At 31.6% G+C, this 15027-nt stretch overlaps 1 protein-coding gene across 1 annotated transcript; it reads right to left on the reverse strand.

Annotated features, from left to right (window-relative positions):
• Positions 1-9852: 9852 nt before the first annotated feature.
• On the reverse strand, positions 9853-15027 carry LOC126688065 (auxin-responsive protein IAA8-like). The gene is made up of 8 exons (XM_050382636.2): positions 14784-15027; positions 14552-14651; positions 13312-13760; positions 13018-13229; positions 12725-12951; positions 12434-12575; positions 11199-11260; positions 9853-10208 (listed from the first exon to the last, which is right to left on the reverse strand). The coding sequence occupies exons 3-8, from the start codon at positions 13723-13725 to the stop codon at positions 10171-10173; spliced, it is 1095 nt and encodes a 364-aa protein (XP_050238593.1). The 5' UTR covers positions 13726-13760; positions 14552-14651; positions 14784-15027; the 3' UTR covers positions 9853-10170.

Consider the following 15027-nt stretch of genomic DNA (forward strand, 5'->3'; position numbering starts at 1 on the left):
TTCTGGGTTAGTGACTTTCTCAGGTTTAGTTCCTTTGACAACCCAGATAAGTTTAGTCTGAAATATTTTCTGTTTAGCTTTACAAAACTTTGAAACATGACCTTTGATATTGCAGTAAAAACAGGTAGCATGTGACATGTAAGGAATGAAGGTCCTTTTGGTTATGGTTTTGACTTTTGTGGGAATATTTTTTAGGAATGATTCCATTTTCTTTGGTTTGGTAAAACCTTCAAAACCAATACCGCTAGTATCTCCATAGGGACGTTGATTTCCCAAAAGCATGTTCAGATTAGCTTTTCCCTTAGTGAATTTTGCGAGATCTTGAATGAGAAGATCAATCTTCTTTTGCATAGCATCTGTTGCAAAAGATTGATTCTAAGGTTGTTTGAAGTTTCAAGTTCCTTCTTTAGGAATGAAACCTCAGTTTCAGCTTTCTGAATCTTTTCAGTCATTAAGTCAAAGTCCTCTTGCATTTTGTTTTCTTTTTCAGTTTCATTGGTTTGAGAAATTTTGACATTAGCTTCAGAAATGACATTTTTAGTTTTAGCTTTCAGTTTGACATACTTCTTTGAGACAGCCTTATAAGCCATAAAGATATCATTACAGTTATGAAGTAATTCATCATAAGATAAATGTTTTAGATTTTCTACCTCATTGTCAGATGAATCAGCCTCATATGCATCAGTTTGCCCACTGTTATCTCCGGTTTCAATTGCCATTAAACAGAGATTAGCTTTCTCTTCTGGTTTATCTTCATCTGAGTCATCAGAATCACTCCAAGCTGCTAGACCCTTCTTTGGTTTTTCAACTCTTGTTGATCTTTTCAGTTTTGGACAATCAGCTTTGAAATGTCCAGGTTTGTTACACCCAAAACATAAGCCATCAGCTCCTTCCAAGTCTACTTTTCCTTTAATGAATTTCTTCATGTTGTTTCTGTATCGTTTGTCTCCCTTGCGATACATCTTTGAGAATCTTTTGGTCATCAGAGCTATTTCTTCATCTGAGCTGATTTGATCATCACTTTCAGATTCAATTTTCAGAGCCAGATCAGCTTTCTTCCTTCTTTCCTGAGCTATCTCCTTTCCCTTGTATTTCACCATTTCATGTGTCATGAGAGAACCCATGAGTTCATCAAAGCTGTAGTTTTTCAGATTTTTAGCTTCAATGATTGCTGTGGTCTTGCTTTCCCATTTCTCAGTCAGAGATCTTAATATCTTTTTCACCAGCTGTTCATCAGTAAAGTTTTCTCCCAAACTTTTGAGACCATTGATGATGTTAGAGAATCTGGAGCTAAACTCAGACATACCTTCATCAGATTTCATTTGGAAAAGCTCATAATCACGTTGAAGAAGATTGATCTTAGTTTCCCTTACTTGGTCGGTTCCTTCATAGGTAATCTGTAGTTTTTCCCATACATGTTTAGCAGTGACACAGTTTCTAACACGATTGTATTCACTGATGTCAAGAGCACAGTGAATCATAGTAATAGCTTTTGCATTAGTCTGTACCACTCTCCAATCAGCTTCAGTAAACTCAGTTTCATCTTTTCTTACTTCTGTTCCATCAGCATTGACCTTGGTTGGAGGAGTAACTCCATACAAGATGCTTTTCCAGCATTCAATGTCCTGTGACTGAATGAAACTTTTCATTCTGTTTTTCCAGTAGTCATAATTAGATCCATTGAATAGAGGAGGTCTAGTAATGGAATTTCCTTCTGGTAGCCCAGAAGCACTTAGGTAAGATCCACCATGAGTAGCCATTGATCAACTCTGAGAATGCTAAAATAGCAAGAAGCAAGCAGAGCCTGCTCCGATACCAATTGTTGGTCCAGATGGCTTCTCAAGAGGGGGGGGGGTGAATTGAGAATTAAAAACTTTGGTAAAAATAGCTTATAAAAATATTCGAAAGCTAATGCAAGTATGATTAAAGCTAAACTGGAAATAAACAGATAAGCAGTAAACGAAGAACACTGAATTTTTATAGTGGTTCTGCAACTGCATACATCCACTCCCCAAGGAATACTTCTTGGGAATTTCACTATCCAGTTTCTTTTACGGGCAAGAAACAACAGCCTTGAAATACAGAGCTAAACACTACCCGTTCTAGTCTGATTTCCCAACCACTGGTTTTACCAAGATCCAGAAAACTTAAACCCAGTAAACTTATCACCTAGGTGTTTACAAAAACCTTTAACCGAAACTGTTTATGCAAAATAACTCGTTGAATACAAATCAACCTATTAAGTAAACCGAGTTAAGTAAAGCATTAAATAATGAAGCTCAGATTTAAAACCGAAGAGTAAAAAGCATCTTTTAGCAAAACATTAAAACCTCCATTGAAAAGCTTTTAAAAGATTGTTTACTCAGAAATCTTGCTTAAAGATAAAGGTGAGGAAGATGGTCTATTTATAGAAAACCTTTTCTCTAAAAAGCCCTCAGATATTTACAAAGATTCCTTTAAAGATTTGCCACCTATCCAGTTTCTAGAAGCAATAGGAAAGAGAAAATGATTGCTTGTGAAGAAACCGTTGCACCAGAAAATAAGAGAATGTTTTTATTCTTTGTGTGTGCATGTGACTGAAAAGGACATTTTGATGATGTCACAATCTTTAAAACCGTTTTGATCAAAAGAGAATCAAAAACATTTTCTAGAGCTTCAGAATTTTAATGACTTTATTTAGCCCATTTACCTTTACAGATAAATCTATAAATTCTTGAGGCCCATTGTGCTTGATGATCCAGACTTGTTCATACTTTGTTCTTTCTTGATCTTTGACTATTCTTCTGCTTCCAGAATTAGCTTGAGCCTGGTTCTGCATTTACTCAAGTTCCACTGAATACTCCACATTAGCCTTACTTCTTTAAAGTTTATGTTATATCAAAAATAGGGGTAACCTTTAGCCAACAGTTACGATAACGACATGATAATGTAGTGATACTAACATGATAATCATAAACTGTTTTATCATAATATTATCATAGATATCATCATGTCGTTATCATAATATTATCATATAGGTACCATAAAACTTTATCATCTCGGTATCATTTGATTATATTATGATAATGACATGATAATGTTATGATACCGGCCATCTTTGCTTCTTTTTTTTTCAAATATTATCCTTAATTTTATTTAAATTTGATTTTATAAAAAAATTAATTGATTTTATTTAAAAAGATCTGTAATTGGTTTTATTTTGAAAAGATATTAATTGATTTCATTTGGAAAGATCTTTTTTGTAGGAGAGTCTTAACTTTCATCTAACTACATTCCTTATATAATAGTTATTGTATTTTTATAATTAACAAAGTATAATTTTACAAAAAAAAATGGGTACTGTATTTTTCAGTTTTGAAAGTGTAATATTTTTGAGAATATTTTGCTATAACATAGGTAATTGTTAAAAAAATTCTTATTTAAATCATATAAAGTTTCCTTTTTATATAATACTATTAGAGAAAAAACCTATGCTTCGCTTTGAAATTGATTAATTTGAAATAAAAATACGAACTCAAATTCAATAATTTTAATTATTTACTCATTTCATCCCATTTTAAAAGTTTTATTTTATTTTATATAAAAAATTTAAAAATATTAATTTTATAAAAATTTATAAAGTTTACACGTTTTCTCAATTTAATCATGTATTTTAAAAATTTCATATTTTAACTTTCATATTTTTCCAAAATTGTCATAAAAAATCATAACTTTTTTCAAATAAATAATTTTTTAATTAAATAGTATATATTGCTTTTAAAAAAAAAATTAAATAATCTTCTTAAATTTCAAACCATTTTCATTACTACACTAATTTATTAAACTATTATTCCTATTCTTTTTTATTATTCCAATTTTTTTTTTGTCAAAGACAACCTGCATCTCCTTAACAATTTTCAAACGACTTAAGTGGCAATATGCCCCTCCAACTTGTAATCAATGGGCAATTAATACATAAATTAACTTTGTGGGCAAATCAATATACGGATTTAGTGGTTGTGGACAATTTGCCCCATTTTGACAATTTACCCCCTCAATTTATAAATTAATTGTTTTTTAAATTGACAATTTGCCTCCTTAACTTGTAAATAAATTTGCCCAAATGGGCTAATTCCCTATAATTACCAAGTTTGTGTATTGATTTGCTAATAAAATTAATATATGTGTTAATTGCCCATTACTTACAAGTTAAAGAGACAAATTGCTACTTAAGTGATTTCCAAATCATATCATTAGAGTTTGGCCAACTGGCCAAGCCTTCAAGTGTTATTATTCCAATTCATATTTCCAATCTTGAACATCCCCTTAACAATTTTCATTTCTTTTCTACAAAGTTCGAAATATAAAGATAATTGATCTTAAAGCTCATTAATGGGTTTGGTATACATAACAAAAGGCTTTAATTTTTGTTAGGACATAAAGCAAGATTAGAAAAAAAAAAATCAACCCATGTGGACTGTTTTAGTTGACTTAGATTATACTCCCTCCGATTCATAATATTCGTCGTATTTGATATTTTTTCAGTCTACAATACTTTTTCTGTCTCAAATTCATAGACATTATTTTACCTTTCCCCCCTCAAATTATAGACAGTTATTTATTGCTTAAATGATAAAATAACATAAATTCTCCCATTAATTATACTATATTACATTAAAAAGAAAGCAAACATCAGAAGACAAAGTCAACACTACATTAAATAAGGATAAGTGTGGTATGTTTTTATAAAATTACTCATTTTATATAGATTTAAAAAATTTCTTAATATTTGTATTTGTCATAAACTGTCTATTAATTTGGGACGGAAGGAAGAATCAATTGCTATTATCCCAAATTTATTCCTAACAAAAATTTGTGACGGAAGGAGTACTGATCCTGTGATAATCTGCAAAATATGGTAGAAGCTGATCAGACGATGGTGGTCCGTTTAATTCTCTGATGCTTAAGTCAGTTTAGACTTGAGCAGCGTTTTTAGTGTGTGAACGTAATTTTATTTTTAGGCATACATCAAACTCTTTATATAGTGGTGAGTGAATATCTTGTAGACTTTGAATAAGAAAGTGATTCTTATTTGTAGGGTTTGATATCGAATAGAAAAGATATTTCCTATTCAAGTAAGAGTCTTATTCAGGAATATCTTCCTGAATAAACTTATCTTTCTAAGTTGGAGTTTGTATCCAAATAGGAAAGATATTCCGCAGATGTGGTTCTTGGGGGAAATTCCTCAGACAACGCGTTTTGTCCAAAGCTTCGGAGATTCAGATGATTTTTTCTTGGACCTTCGGTCAGGGCGAATCTCATGGATTCGGTTGCCGATATTATCTGACTCTTACCTTTTGGCGAGAGTTGATATTATTTTTGGAGGGCGCATCTCGTGCGACTCGGCTCCACTGTAATTATGATAGGATTTGGTATCAGTCAGTAAAGTTAAAAGGAATAGTCAAAGTAAAACCAATGGTTATTAATATGAATAATTTAATAAAAATATATATAAATTAAGACATATTTATTAGTTTTTTAATATATTTAAAATGGAATGCGATAAATATAATGGACTGAAAGGACGATAGTTTTTAATTTCAATATTTTACCCAATTAATTTCTTTCTTACTATTAACTTAGATTTTTTTTTTAAATTATTCGATACGACCAATATACCACATCAATACACAATTTAAATTTAACCGTTTAAATTTAAAAAGTAGAACTTATCAATATAAAAGAATTATAATGTATATTACTTATCACATATATTGTATGAAATAATGTTTTGAGATTTATTTTCACTTATTTATGTATGCTAAAAATATTAGATTTTAAACTTTGGTCTTATATAGGTCACACCATGTTTGATTTAGATGGAAAAAATGAAATTTTAATAAATAGTTGAAATATAAAAATTAAGATCTTTAAAAAAAAAAAGCTATTATCAGCTGTTAAATTCATCTAATTATTTCAACAGCTAACAAAAATAAATAACAACAGTGTAATCAAACATGCTCTCAACTGGATTTCAGATATTTGCTTCGCTGCATCGAAGCCGTCCATTCCTTAGAAATCTGATGATTTGAATTATCAGGTTATCAATTAGAAATGTTGTGATTATTGATTAAAACCAGCGCTGGTTAATTAATTAATATTAAAATAATATTCAATTAATTGTAGTGAACTTGGTCATTTTTAAAGTATCATATCACAAATTAGTAAGAGTCAAAGCATTAGAAAAATAATCAAAAATATTGGTTAGACCAGGAATTTCTCTAACCGTTCCTTAATTTATGAACATTATATTCCATCCAACATGGGCAACAACTCCAACTTCCTAGAAATTATAAAGCAAAAGGAAGATAGAAACAATTATTATAAATATATATATAAAAAAAGTTCAGCATCTGCCTAACTACCAATGCATATCATTGACATTCATTTATTTAATTTATAACCCTAGCATGCATTATGAAATGATGAAAAATAAGTAGAATAGGGTATATATTCTATATAATTGTTTATTAACTAGGCATATAATTGTTGAATTTAATAGTTCCACAATAACCCAATTGATAATGTCTTGTCTATCATTGCTTAACCAGAGACCAGATTCGAACTTCATTTTTCTTTGAAAAAGGATTAATAGCTAGACGTCGACTACTTCACTAATGGTAATATCCAACTGCGAACTAGCAATTTTTTCATAGGATATTTTATTATGATTTTATTAAAACGGAAAAAATAAATAAAAAATAACATTGGTAAAAAAAACAATGTTTAGTTGGTCCAACGGTAAAATGTTTTGTGTCACTTGATGAGGTATCTAACTCGAACTTCGCTTTATTGAAAAAAATGAATTTATAACTAGTCGTTGTATACTTTAGTATGAGTTAATTTTGACAAAATATGTGATACCATAGCTGACAATATCCAACGGCAAACTAGCAATTTTTCATAGGATATATTGTTATAAATTTATTAAAAATGGACAAAATAAAAAAATATGGATAAAAAATTATGTTATTGAATTTCATATCAATGGTATTATTTTAAAATTCAATTTTAAAAATGTATAGTTATCCGTCCTACATTCTATGGAGATCCGCTTGTTAATATCTATATAAAATAAAAAGTTCCATAAGAAATAAATAATTTTTTTTTTTAAAATGGTTCTTTTTTACATTACTAGAATGCATTGTGTGGTGACAAACATACATTGAAAAGAAGTTTAAAAGTTTTGTTGGTGCCTTTGTTTGGTAGCACTAAATGAGCATTTTTAACATTGCCATTCCTTTGCTTCTAAATTTGTAGCATAAATTGCAGAGGATGAGTTATTGAAGAAATGGGCCTTAAGATTTAGAACCAGGTTATGGGTTTTTAATAGGATAAGTTCTCATTTATTTGCTCAAACCCAACTTTTTTATATCCTCTTCAAAATCTTAATATTCATTCTCATTTTTGGTACATGAATTTGATTTCTTTTTATTTCTTAAATTGATGAGTACCTTCAAAATAAGATTTGCCAGTATTTTTAATATATTTTTTCTGTGTTTGTCAGTTCAAACATACAAGTGCAGGTGATGGGTTCTGATCAGAAAATGTCTATTAATCTGCATGCAAAAATATGCATTAATGGAAAAATGTTCATAGACAGAAACTGCAGTCAAGTATATCTAGATGTGTCCTTAAGTTCATGAATGTTTTTGCTAATTGCTAGAGATAATATAAACATAAATAGAAAAAAAAACTAACAAAAACAACTATAGTATATTTTGTAATTTCAACATAAAAAATTTAATTGTATAATTCAAAATACAAAGATTTCTTTTTTCTTTGCAATTTGAATCATCAATTAAAAATTCATCTAAAAGGTGCTATGTGGAACATCAAAATTGAAAAACAAAAGGTATAGTAAGATGAATTCAAACGTATACATCAATACCGATTTATTAGATCTTTAATCGGTGATTCGAATTTGAAAACAAATAAAAGTTATTTTTCCGGATTGTAAAAATAAAAAATTCATGTTGCAATTACAAAATATGTTATCGTCGGTGATTTTATTTTCATTTAATCCTATAATAAAACGCATCCGGGATCACAATTTTAGTATTCTCCAGCAAGTTAGCTAATCAACCCGAAGATAAGAAAATGTGACTTTTAGACTATTGGTGAATGATGTAAATTGATCCACTAAAAATTGTGCTCACAAGATCAATTTCAAGATTAAGTTTGATGCTAGTAAATATTTTAATAGGACAAGCAGGTGAAGTAAATGTCAAAAAGGCTATACCTAATTTATTACATTATCTTCTAAAAAAGGACAAAATATGGGATGAGGTCCCAGTTTGAATGATGATCAAATTAAACATATGTTTTTTTTTTTTCCAGTGGGGCAAGATTCATTTTTCTTCTTCTTTAAATTGTTTTGGTGTTTTATATGATATTTTGGATGACCAAATGTTATGTAAAGATAAAAACAGCCAGTATTATGGAGAATGCACTTGGCATTATTATTAATATTATTATTATCCCAAGTTCAGATAAGAATCATGATAATGTGTAGCAATTTGATATTGTTAATTATTTCTCCTATGGATGCAAACAAACAATACATTTAGAAATGTAGACCAATTTCCTTGTATTCTCTGTTCAACTATTTATAATGGGAGGAATTCGAGATTTGTGCATCACATTTTCAATAATGTAGTTCCTGATTGAGAATGATTAGCTGACTATCCATATTGTTTTTGTTTCTAGAATTATGAGACTACAAATTAGAAGCGTTGCTGATATGAGTCAAGTTTTACAGATCGTCAATAGACGATCCCCCGCGATATGAACAAAAATCAAAGGGATCTAGGGGAAAGAGTCTTTGTATAGGTAAAAAACTAAATAATATGGTGACAGTGGGTAACGCGTGGTCATCTATTCAATCATTCAGTTTTTGTGTAGGCGAGTTACAAAGGTCGATTTATGAACTGGCATGGTGGACCTGTAATAAGAGATGAAAAAAGACATTTTTCCAACCTTAACATATGCTTCCTCTCATTTCGTTTCTTTTCTTCTTTCATCATCGCTGTCAATTTTCACTAACGCATGGGCCCTGAAAATAAGATATTACTGCAGAAAGTTTTCATGATTTTAGCAAAATAACAAAGTTGGCATTGCAAATTGCATCTCATCAATTTTATTTGTTTGTTTGGTTGGAATCAATTTCACTTGTTCAATTATCCCATGTCAGATCCCACATGTTTCAATCCTTCAACACGATTTCTGTACCAAATTGGCAAATTGTAGCTTAGTATACGACATTTAAGTTATTAAATATTTGGCCATTTTCTAGTACTTTTGTTATTTTCTTGGTTAGGCTCTTCTATGAAGGAAAAGAAATGCCAGGCCTGCCTACCCATGTAAGAGCTGGCCTAATTATAAGAAGGTAAACGACAATGCCCTTAACTGCAGTTTTGTAGGACACCCTCGTCCTAAACTTGGGTCAAAAAGTTGTACCCTGCACGGTATGGTACCAGCTCCTCCTCCTAGGTCAATAGTTTCTATAAATTCATCATCTCTTCCTATATTGCTTCCTATCCTTACTGGCAACATATAAATTAATCTGCAAAAAACAGTTCAATAATGCAAAAAAAATAAAAAAGCAATCAATTGACCATCACATGCTTGTAATGAGTACCCTCTCCGACAGGCATATCAAAAGAGCTGGCACTATCTTAATTTTTTAAACATTTAAGTGGATCGGATTAAAAAGCAGTATTTCACCACTAATCAATCTCTATTATTTGACAACTAAGAACCCTAATAACAGGTATTCAATAACCACAAACACATAGATATAACATGATAAGATCGACAAACAATGCACTTTACAAACTACGATTCCTGGTTCCATACAGGATTTGTTTCACATTTAACACACAATAGCAGCACTCTCAAATACATAGCTATTTCGAGTTTTATGAGTTCTTTTAAGTTAACAAACCTTAAAAACAATTAATTGTCTTAAAATGAAAGCATAACTTTGGTAAGCTAATAAACACAGGCACCCATGATCCTGTACCAGTCCGACCTCTGGTGATAAATTCAAATGCATAAGCTTCAGCATCAACTTCCGAGATTCCAAATCCAACGTGCTGGACGGATACCATCAATCATGTGCACTGCTGGCTAGTTTCGGTTCTTGCATTTCTCTACAGCCCTTGGGGCTGCATCAAGATTATAATTTCTCTCCAAATAAGCTCAATGCAATAAAATCTAGGCTTAATGACTCAAAGAAACCAAACCTTTTCATGCGTGGTCAATTCTAACCAAACCTTTCAAAAACACTAATTTTAGCCTCTTTTTTAGCTTTTATAGCCATTTCTCAAAATGATTGAATTTCAGCCACTTTAAGTCCCTTCAAGTGGCAAAAATTCACGCCCTTTTCAATTGATTTTGAAAAATGGCCATCATTGAAAGCTAAGAATGAAAATAGGTTAAAATTGCCATTTTAAAAAGTTTGGTTAGAAATGACCGCACTTGAAAAAGTTCGAGTTTTACAAGACATTAGGCCTAAAATTTAACATAAAAATACAAGCACATTGAACAGCTGCAAGCATCTAATAGCAAATTACCCTAGCATTCAGAACCTTTTAAAGAGTTCTGCATCTGGTCGGGTACAACTAGAGTCAATACATGAAACTCGGTGACCAAAATTATATATCAGCAGGTAATTGAAAAATTTCACATTTATATTTGAGGTCTCACTTCAACAAGAAAAGATAGTCTATAATGTGGAAAAAATAATCTAAAGGTAGCGCACCAAACCTATTTTTCAACTTGCTACATTCTACATAAATTAGGAAACTTTAATACTCTGCATAATCCGTGACGAATCCTAACATTCTGCAAACTATAGTTTTATACTATGGGTCAAGCCAACTATCAAAACTTCTCATACCCCCATACAACGAAATATGTCTTTTTATTTTCCATGGAAAATATGTTTGTTATAGACAAACGAGACTTCCACACTCCTAATAGAAAAGAAATGTCTGTCTCAGCAGCAAATTTAAAATGATGTGATAAAACCAGTAGTGCACTAGGTAGATGATAAGATTCCTATGAGCCAAATAACATTTTCCTGAGATTTTTTTCTCTAAATATTTCGATCAAGCATGTTTAAATATAAATACTGGAAAGCACAACATACACACCTAAGCCGATGGCATCAGAGCTCTTCATGATCCTCAGCCTTCTGCAAGTCTCAATAAACATCCTGAGCAAGTACAATGAATTAGAACAAGTGTACTCTAAGATTTATCCACATAACCTCACAATTTCCAATTAGAAGTTATATTCATGCCAAGTCATGAAACGCACTAAAACCCCAAAACTTCTAAACTTCACTCCAAGATGGAAAATAAAACTATATATGCAATATCGGGAATGTAGAGACAAGTCAATTAACCATCTTATGTACATGTTTATAAGGATCTGAAGAAAATTGTTGCTACTTAGCAAAATCTAATTTTCAGTTCACATGAATAAACAATTAGTTATGGCTTATAGGAGATTCTACTGTGGAGCAATCCCTTCCATAAACATGTGAGTGTTTTGTAATGCACATTTGTGGATAAGAGTGAGCAAACAGGCGGTCTGGTGAGAAACCGACCGATTTAATCGAAACGAATTACCAGAATTACTTTATCTCTTTAACCAAAATATTAACCGAACATACCAAATTAATCGGTTAAATGGATTAAATAGATATAAATATAAAGAATAATTATTATAAATAAATAAAAAATTAAGTTAATTAGGTTAATTAAATTTTAAAAACTCTCAACAGTAACTAAACCAAACTAACCGCATTAATAAATAATCTTTAACCAAATTAATCAAAATAAACCGTTTTGATTTAATTGATTTTTTGCTCAACCCTATTTGTAAATGCACCAGACTTCAGAATTATATCTATAGCCAAATTAGACATCAGCATCCTTGCTCATGATCAATAAATGGAATTTGTATTTTTAAAAAATATAAATAACATCTTAAAGGAGATATTCATTAGTTGACGGGACAACTATCGAATGTTATGCAACATATTTAAAATGCACAAACAGGATGGCACAACATTTTAGTAGACAGACACATGGCTAATCTTCATTTCATATATATGGTTCTAGACGTGGTTACAAATGGAGTATGAAAACTTTACAGTACATCTTCAATTTATACTACAAGCCATTTGGAACTTAAAAATTCACCGAAGTAATCAAATTTAAATGGTAGAAAGATGATATACCTTCAAACTTCATCTAAAGAATTTTTTTAAATAAAGAGAGAACAAAAATGTAATGTTTCAGCAAGAAGTAGTATTTACAACAGGGATGAGTCATGAGACATTGAAAGAGAATGAAAGGTTCCACAATGGATGAGTACTTACTCCCATGGAACATCACCAACAAGCATCCAGTCACCATCTTTATCCTCATATGTAAGAACATATTCTGAGCCATGAAGTAAATCCTTGAGCTTGCTCTCACTAAGCATCTCCCTTCCTAAAGCTCCATGTGCACCATATTGACCTGGTATCATAATGAAATAGCAGTAACTCTGATCCATGAAACTATAACAAATACCCATTAATTTTGACATCAATCCAGACAAATTACATCATATTTTATTGCCAAAAAAATGTAACCTCCTAACAGATCAAAATATTCATTTCTCTCACCTATGGTAAAGCAGCTGAACATCTTCTCAAGGGCAGAAGAGAGTTCCTGATATGCAGAGTAGTTTCTCAAGTCTACTTTCCTCAAGTAAGGAGCACCATCCAGACTAACCTTGATAAAGAGAGCACCAGGCCCTGCTTTACCATCCACTTCTTCAATGTTCTTTGATGCGGTAGCAAGAGAGTTCTTCCTGAATGATCTTATGGGTGGCCAACCCACAACTTGTGCCCTGCAAAGAAGGAAGGCTAGAGATCAATCTTATAACTAGACTTGTAATAAACATCCCTGCACTTACTTGGTAGCTGGTGCACCAGTGTTGATTGCAGAATCATTCTGGTTGGCTCTGGCATCATTAGGGCCATGAGGCCTATCATGTCCTCCCTTTGGAGTAACTCCATCTTTTACTTTAGCTCCTTGAGGTACAAATTTCTCTAGTGCAGAACCAGGTTTGAGTCCCAAGTTTGCCGAGGGCCTGGGTGATAGCATCACATTGACCTCTAACTTACCCTGCACCAAAGATCAGTAGTTAATAGCTTGGTCCATTAGAGAAATGCTTTTGTACTCCCTTCAGTAAGTTAATAGTTCTCACCTCCGAGAACCCAACCATAGCATCAGAGAACCCTCTTTTGTTGCCTGAAACAACATTTTTCTGGGAGGCAGCACAGTGGCCATCATTTGAGGGATGCAGAGGAAAGAAAGGTTTCTCATCAAATTGTGCCAAGCTCAGCAGGTTAAGTTCTGATGTCCTTTCAGGAGATTGGGACCCAGGAAGCCCAAGCCGCAATTCTGTAGCCTTAATATTCAGCCGAGTGTTGCTTCCCTCGGATGCACCGGGGGCTACTGAACTGTCCACAGAAGAACAATCAGACAGTCCCATATAGTTTCTTTCTTTTAGTTGAGAGCTGTTTAGGCATGTACTTTCTGCAGAGGTTGAAGAAGCCAGTATAGTAACATTGCTCTGACCCTCCTCCTCCACAACACCAATTAGTGGTGGAGCCATCATAATTAAAAGGAAGACCACTCACAATTTTTAGTAGCCTGCATAAGTTTATTGCATAAAATGTTCCTGAGGAAATATATCCATCGATATTTTCAAATAATAATAATCATCATATACTTATACAGAATTATTGAACCTTTAAATAAAAGACAAATAAGAAAATAGCAATACATTCATTAACAGCTGTCTACCCTTATGATGCAATCAACTCAAATCACACTCAAATGATTGATTAACAACAAAATTTTCCTAATCTGATCAGACATCCCTTGGGTCACAAATTGCCTTGTTATACCTTAAAAAGACACTGCAATAGCAATAAAATTACACTTCACAAGAAAAAAAATGCGTGCAATATAGCAAAACATGAATTAATTCTTATCAATAAATATGTTAATTTAAAATTAATAAACGAATGAAAAAGTTTAAATCAAATTAGCTAAAAGGAGAAAATGATTAAAAAGTTTATCAATATTCCTTTCTTAACAAATGCTTATAACTAATTTAAAATTAGCAGAGTTTAAACTGCAAAATTAATATTGCAGAAGTCAATCTAAGCTAAAGCAATATTACAAAAAAAAAGCTGCATAACAGTTTAAAGCAAGAGAGATCTAAATCCATTTTCATAATTGTTCATCAATTTAAAAGACAGAAACAAAAATAATCTACCAAACAATTTTTAAAAAATCATAACACATGAAATTAATGCATCAACTTGCTCTTAGTAATTGTTCTAAAAATGACTTAAGAGAAAGAAAAAATAAACAAAAAAATTGCAAGCTAGGTTTAGGAGCTGAGAAAGCAAAAGAGAAAGATAAATGAAACTAACTTTTCTTGTAAAGCCGTTCAAAGACGTCCGCCGTACACGCCACACACAAAGAATCTCCAGTCACACAAACTGCGCTTCAAAATTCAGCTACCGCTTTTCACTTAAAAAAATGCAAAAACAGACATAGAGAATCAAATTTTCTATCCTTATTTTCCTAGGAAACAAACATGACGTTAACAACATACACGGCATTTAAAAAAATACAAAAAAATGAAAGAGATAATTAAATTACCTGTCCTGATTAGTGAATTTGCAGCTTGAAGAAGACAAATAATAATCTCAGCTAATTAATATTGTTTTCACTAAATTGGATTATTTTAAGTTTGGCGGAGTGAATGAGAGAAGAAGAAGCAGAGAGTAGCAGGCAGCAGCAGTCCTAAGGACCCTCCATTAGACACAAAGGAACAAACAAAAGCTTAATTGCTGTCTGATGTGAAACTCTATGCATTAAAATAAGCACTTTTAAAATATTAAAA

Source organism: Mercurialis annua, linkage group LG1-X, assembly GCF_937616625.2.
Source record: "Mercurialis annua linkage group LG1-X, ddMerAnnu1.2, whole genome shotgun sequence".
In the NCBI taxonomy this organism is placed as follows: Eukaryota; Viridiplantae; Streptophyta; class Magnoliopsida; order Malpighiales; family Euphorbiaceae; genus Mercurialis; species Mercurialis annua.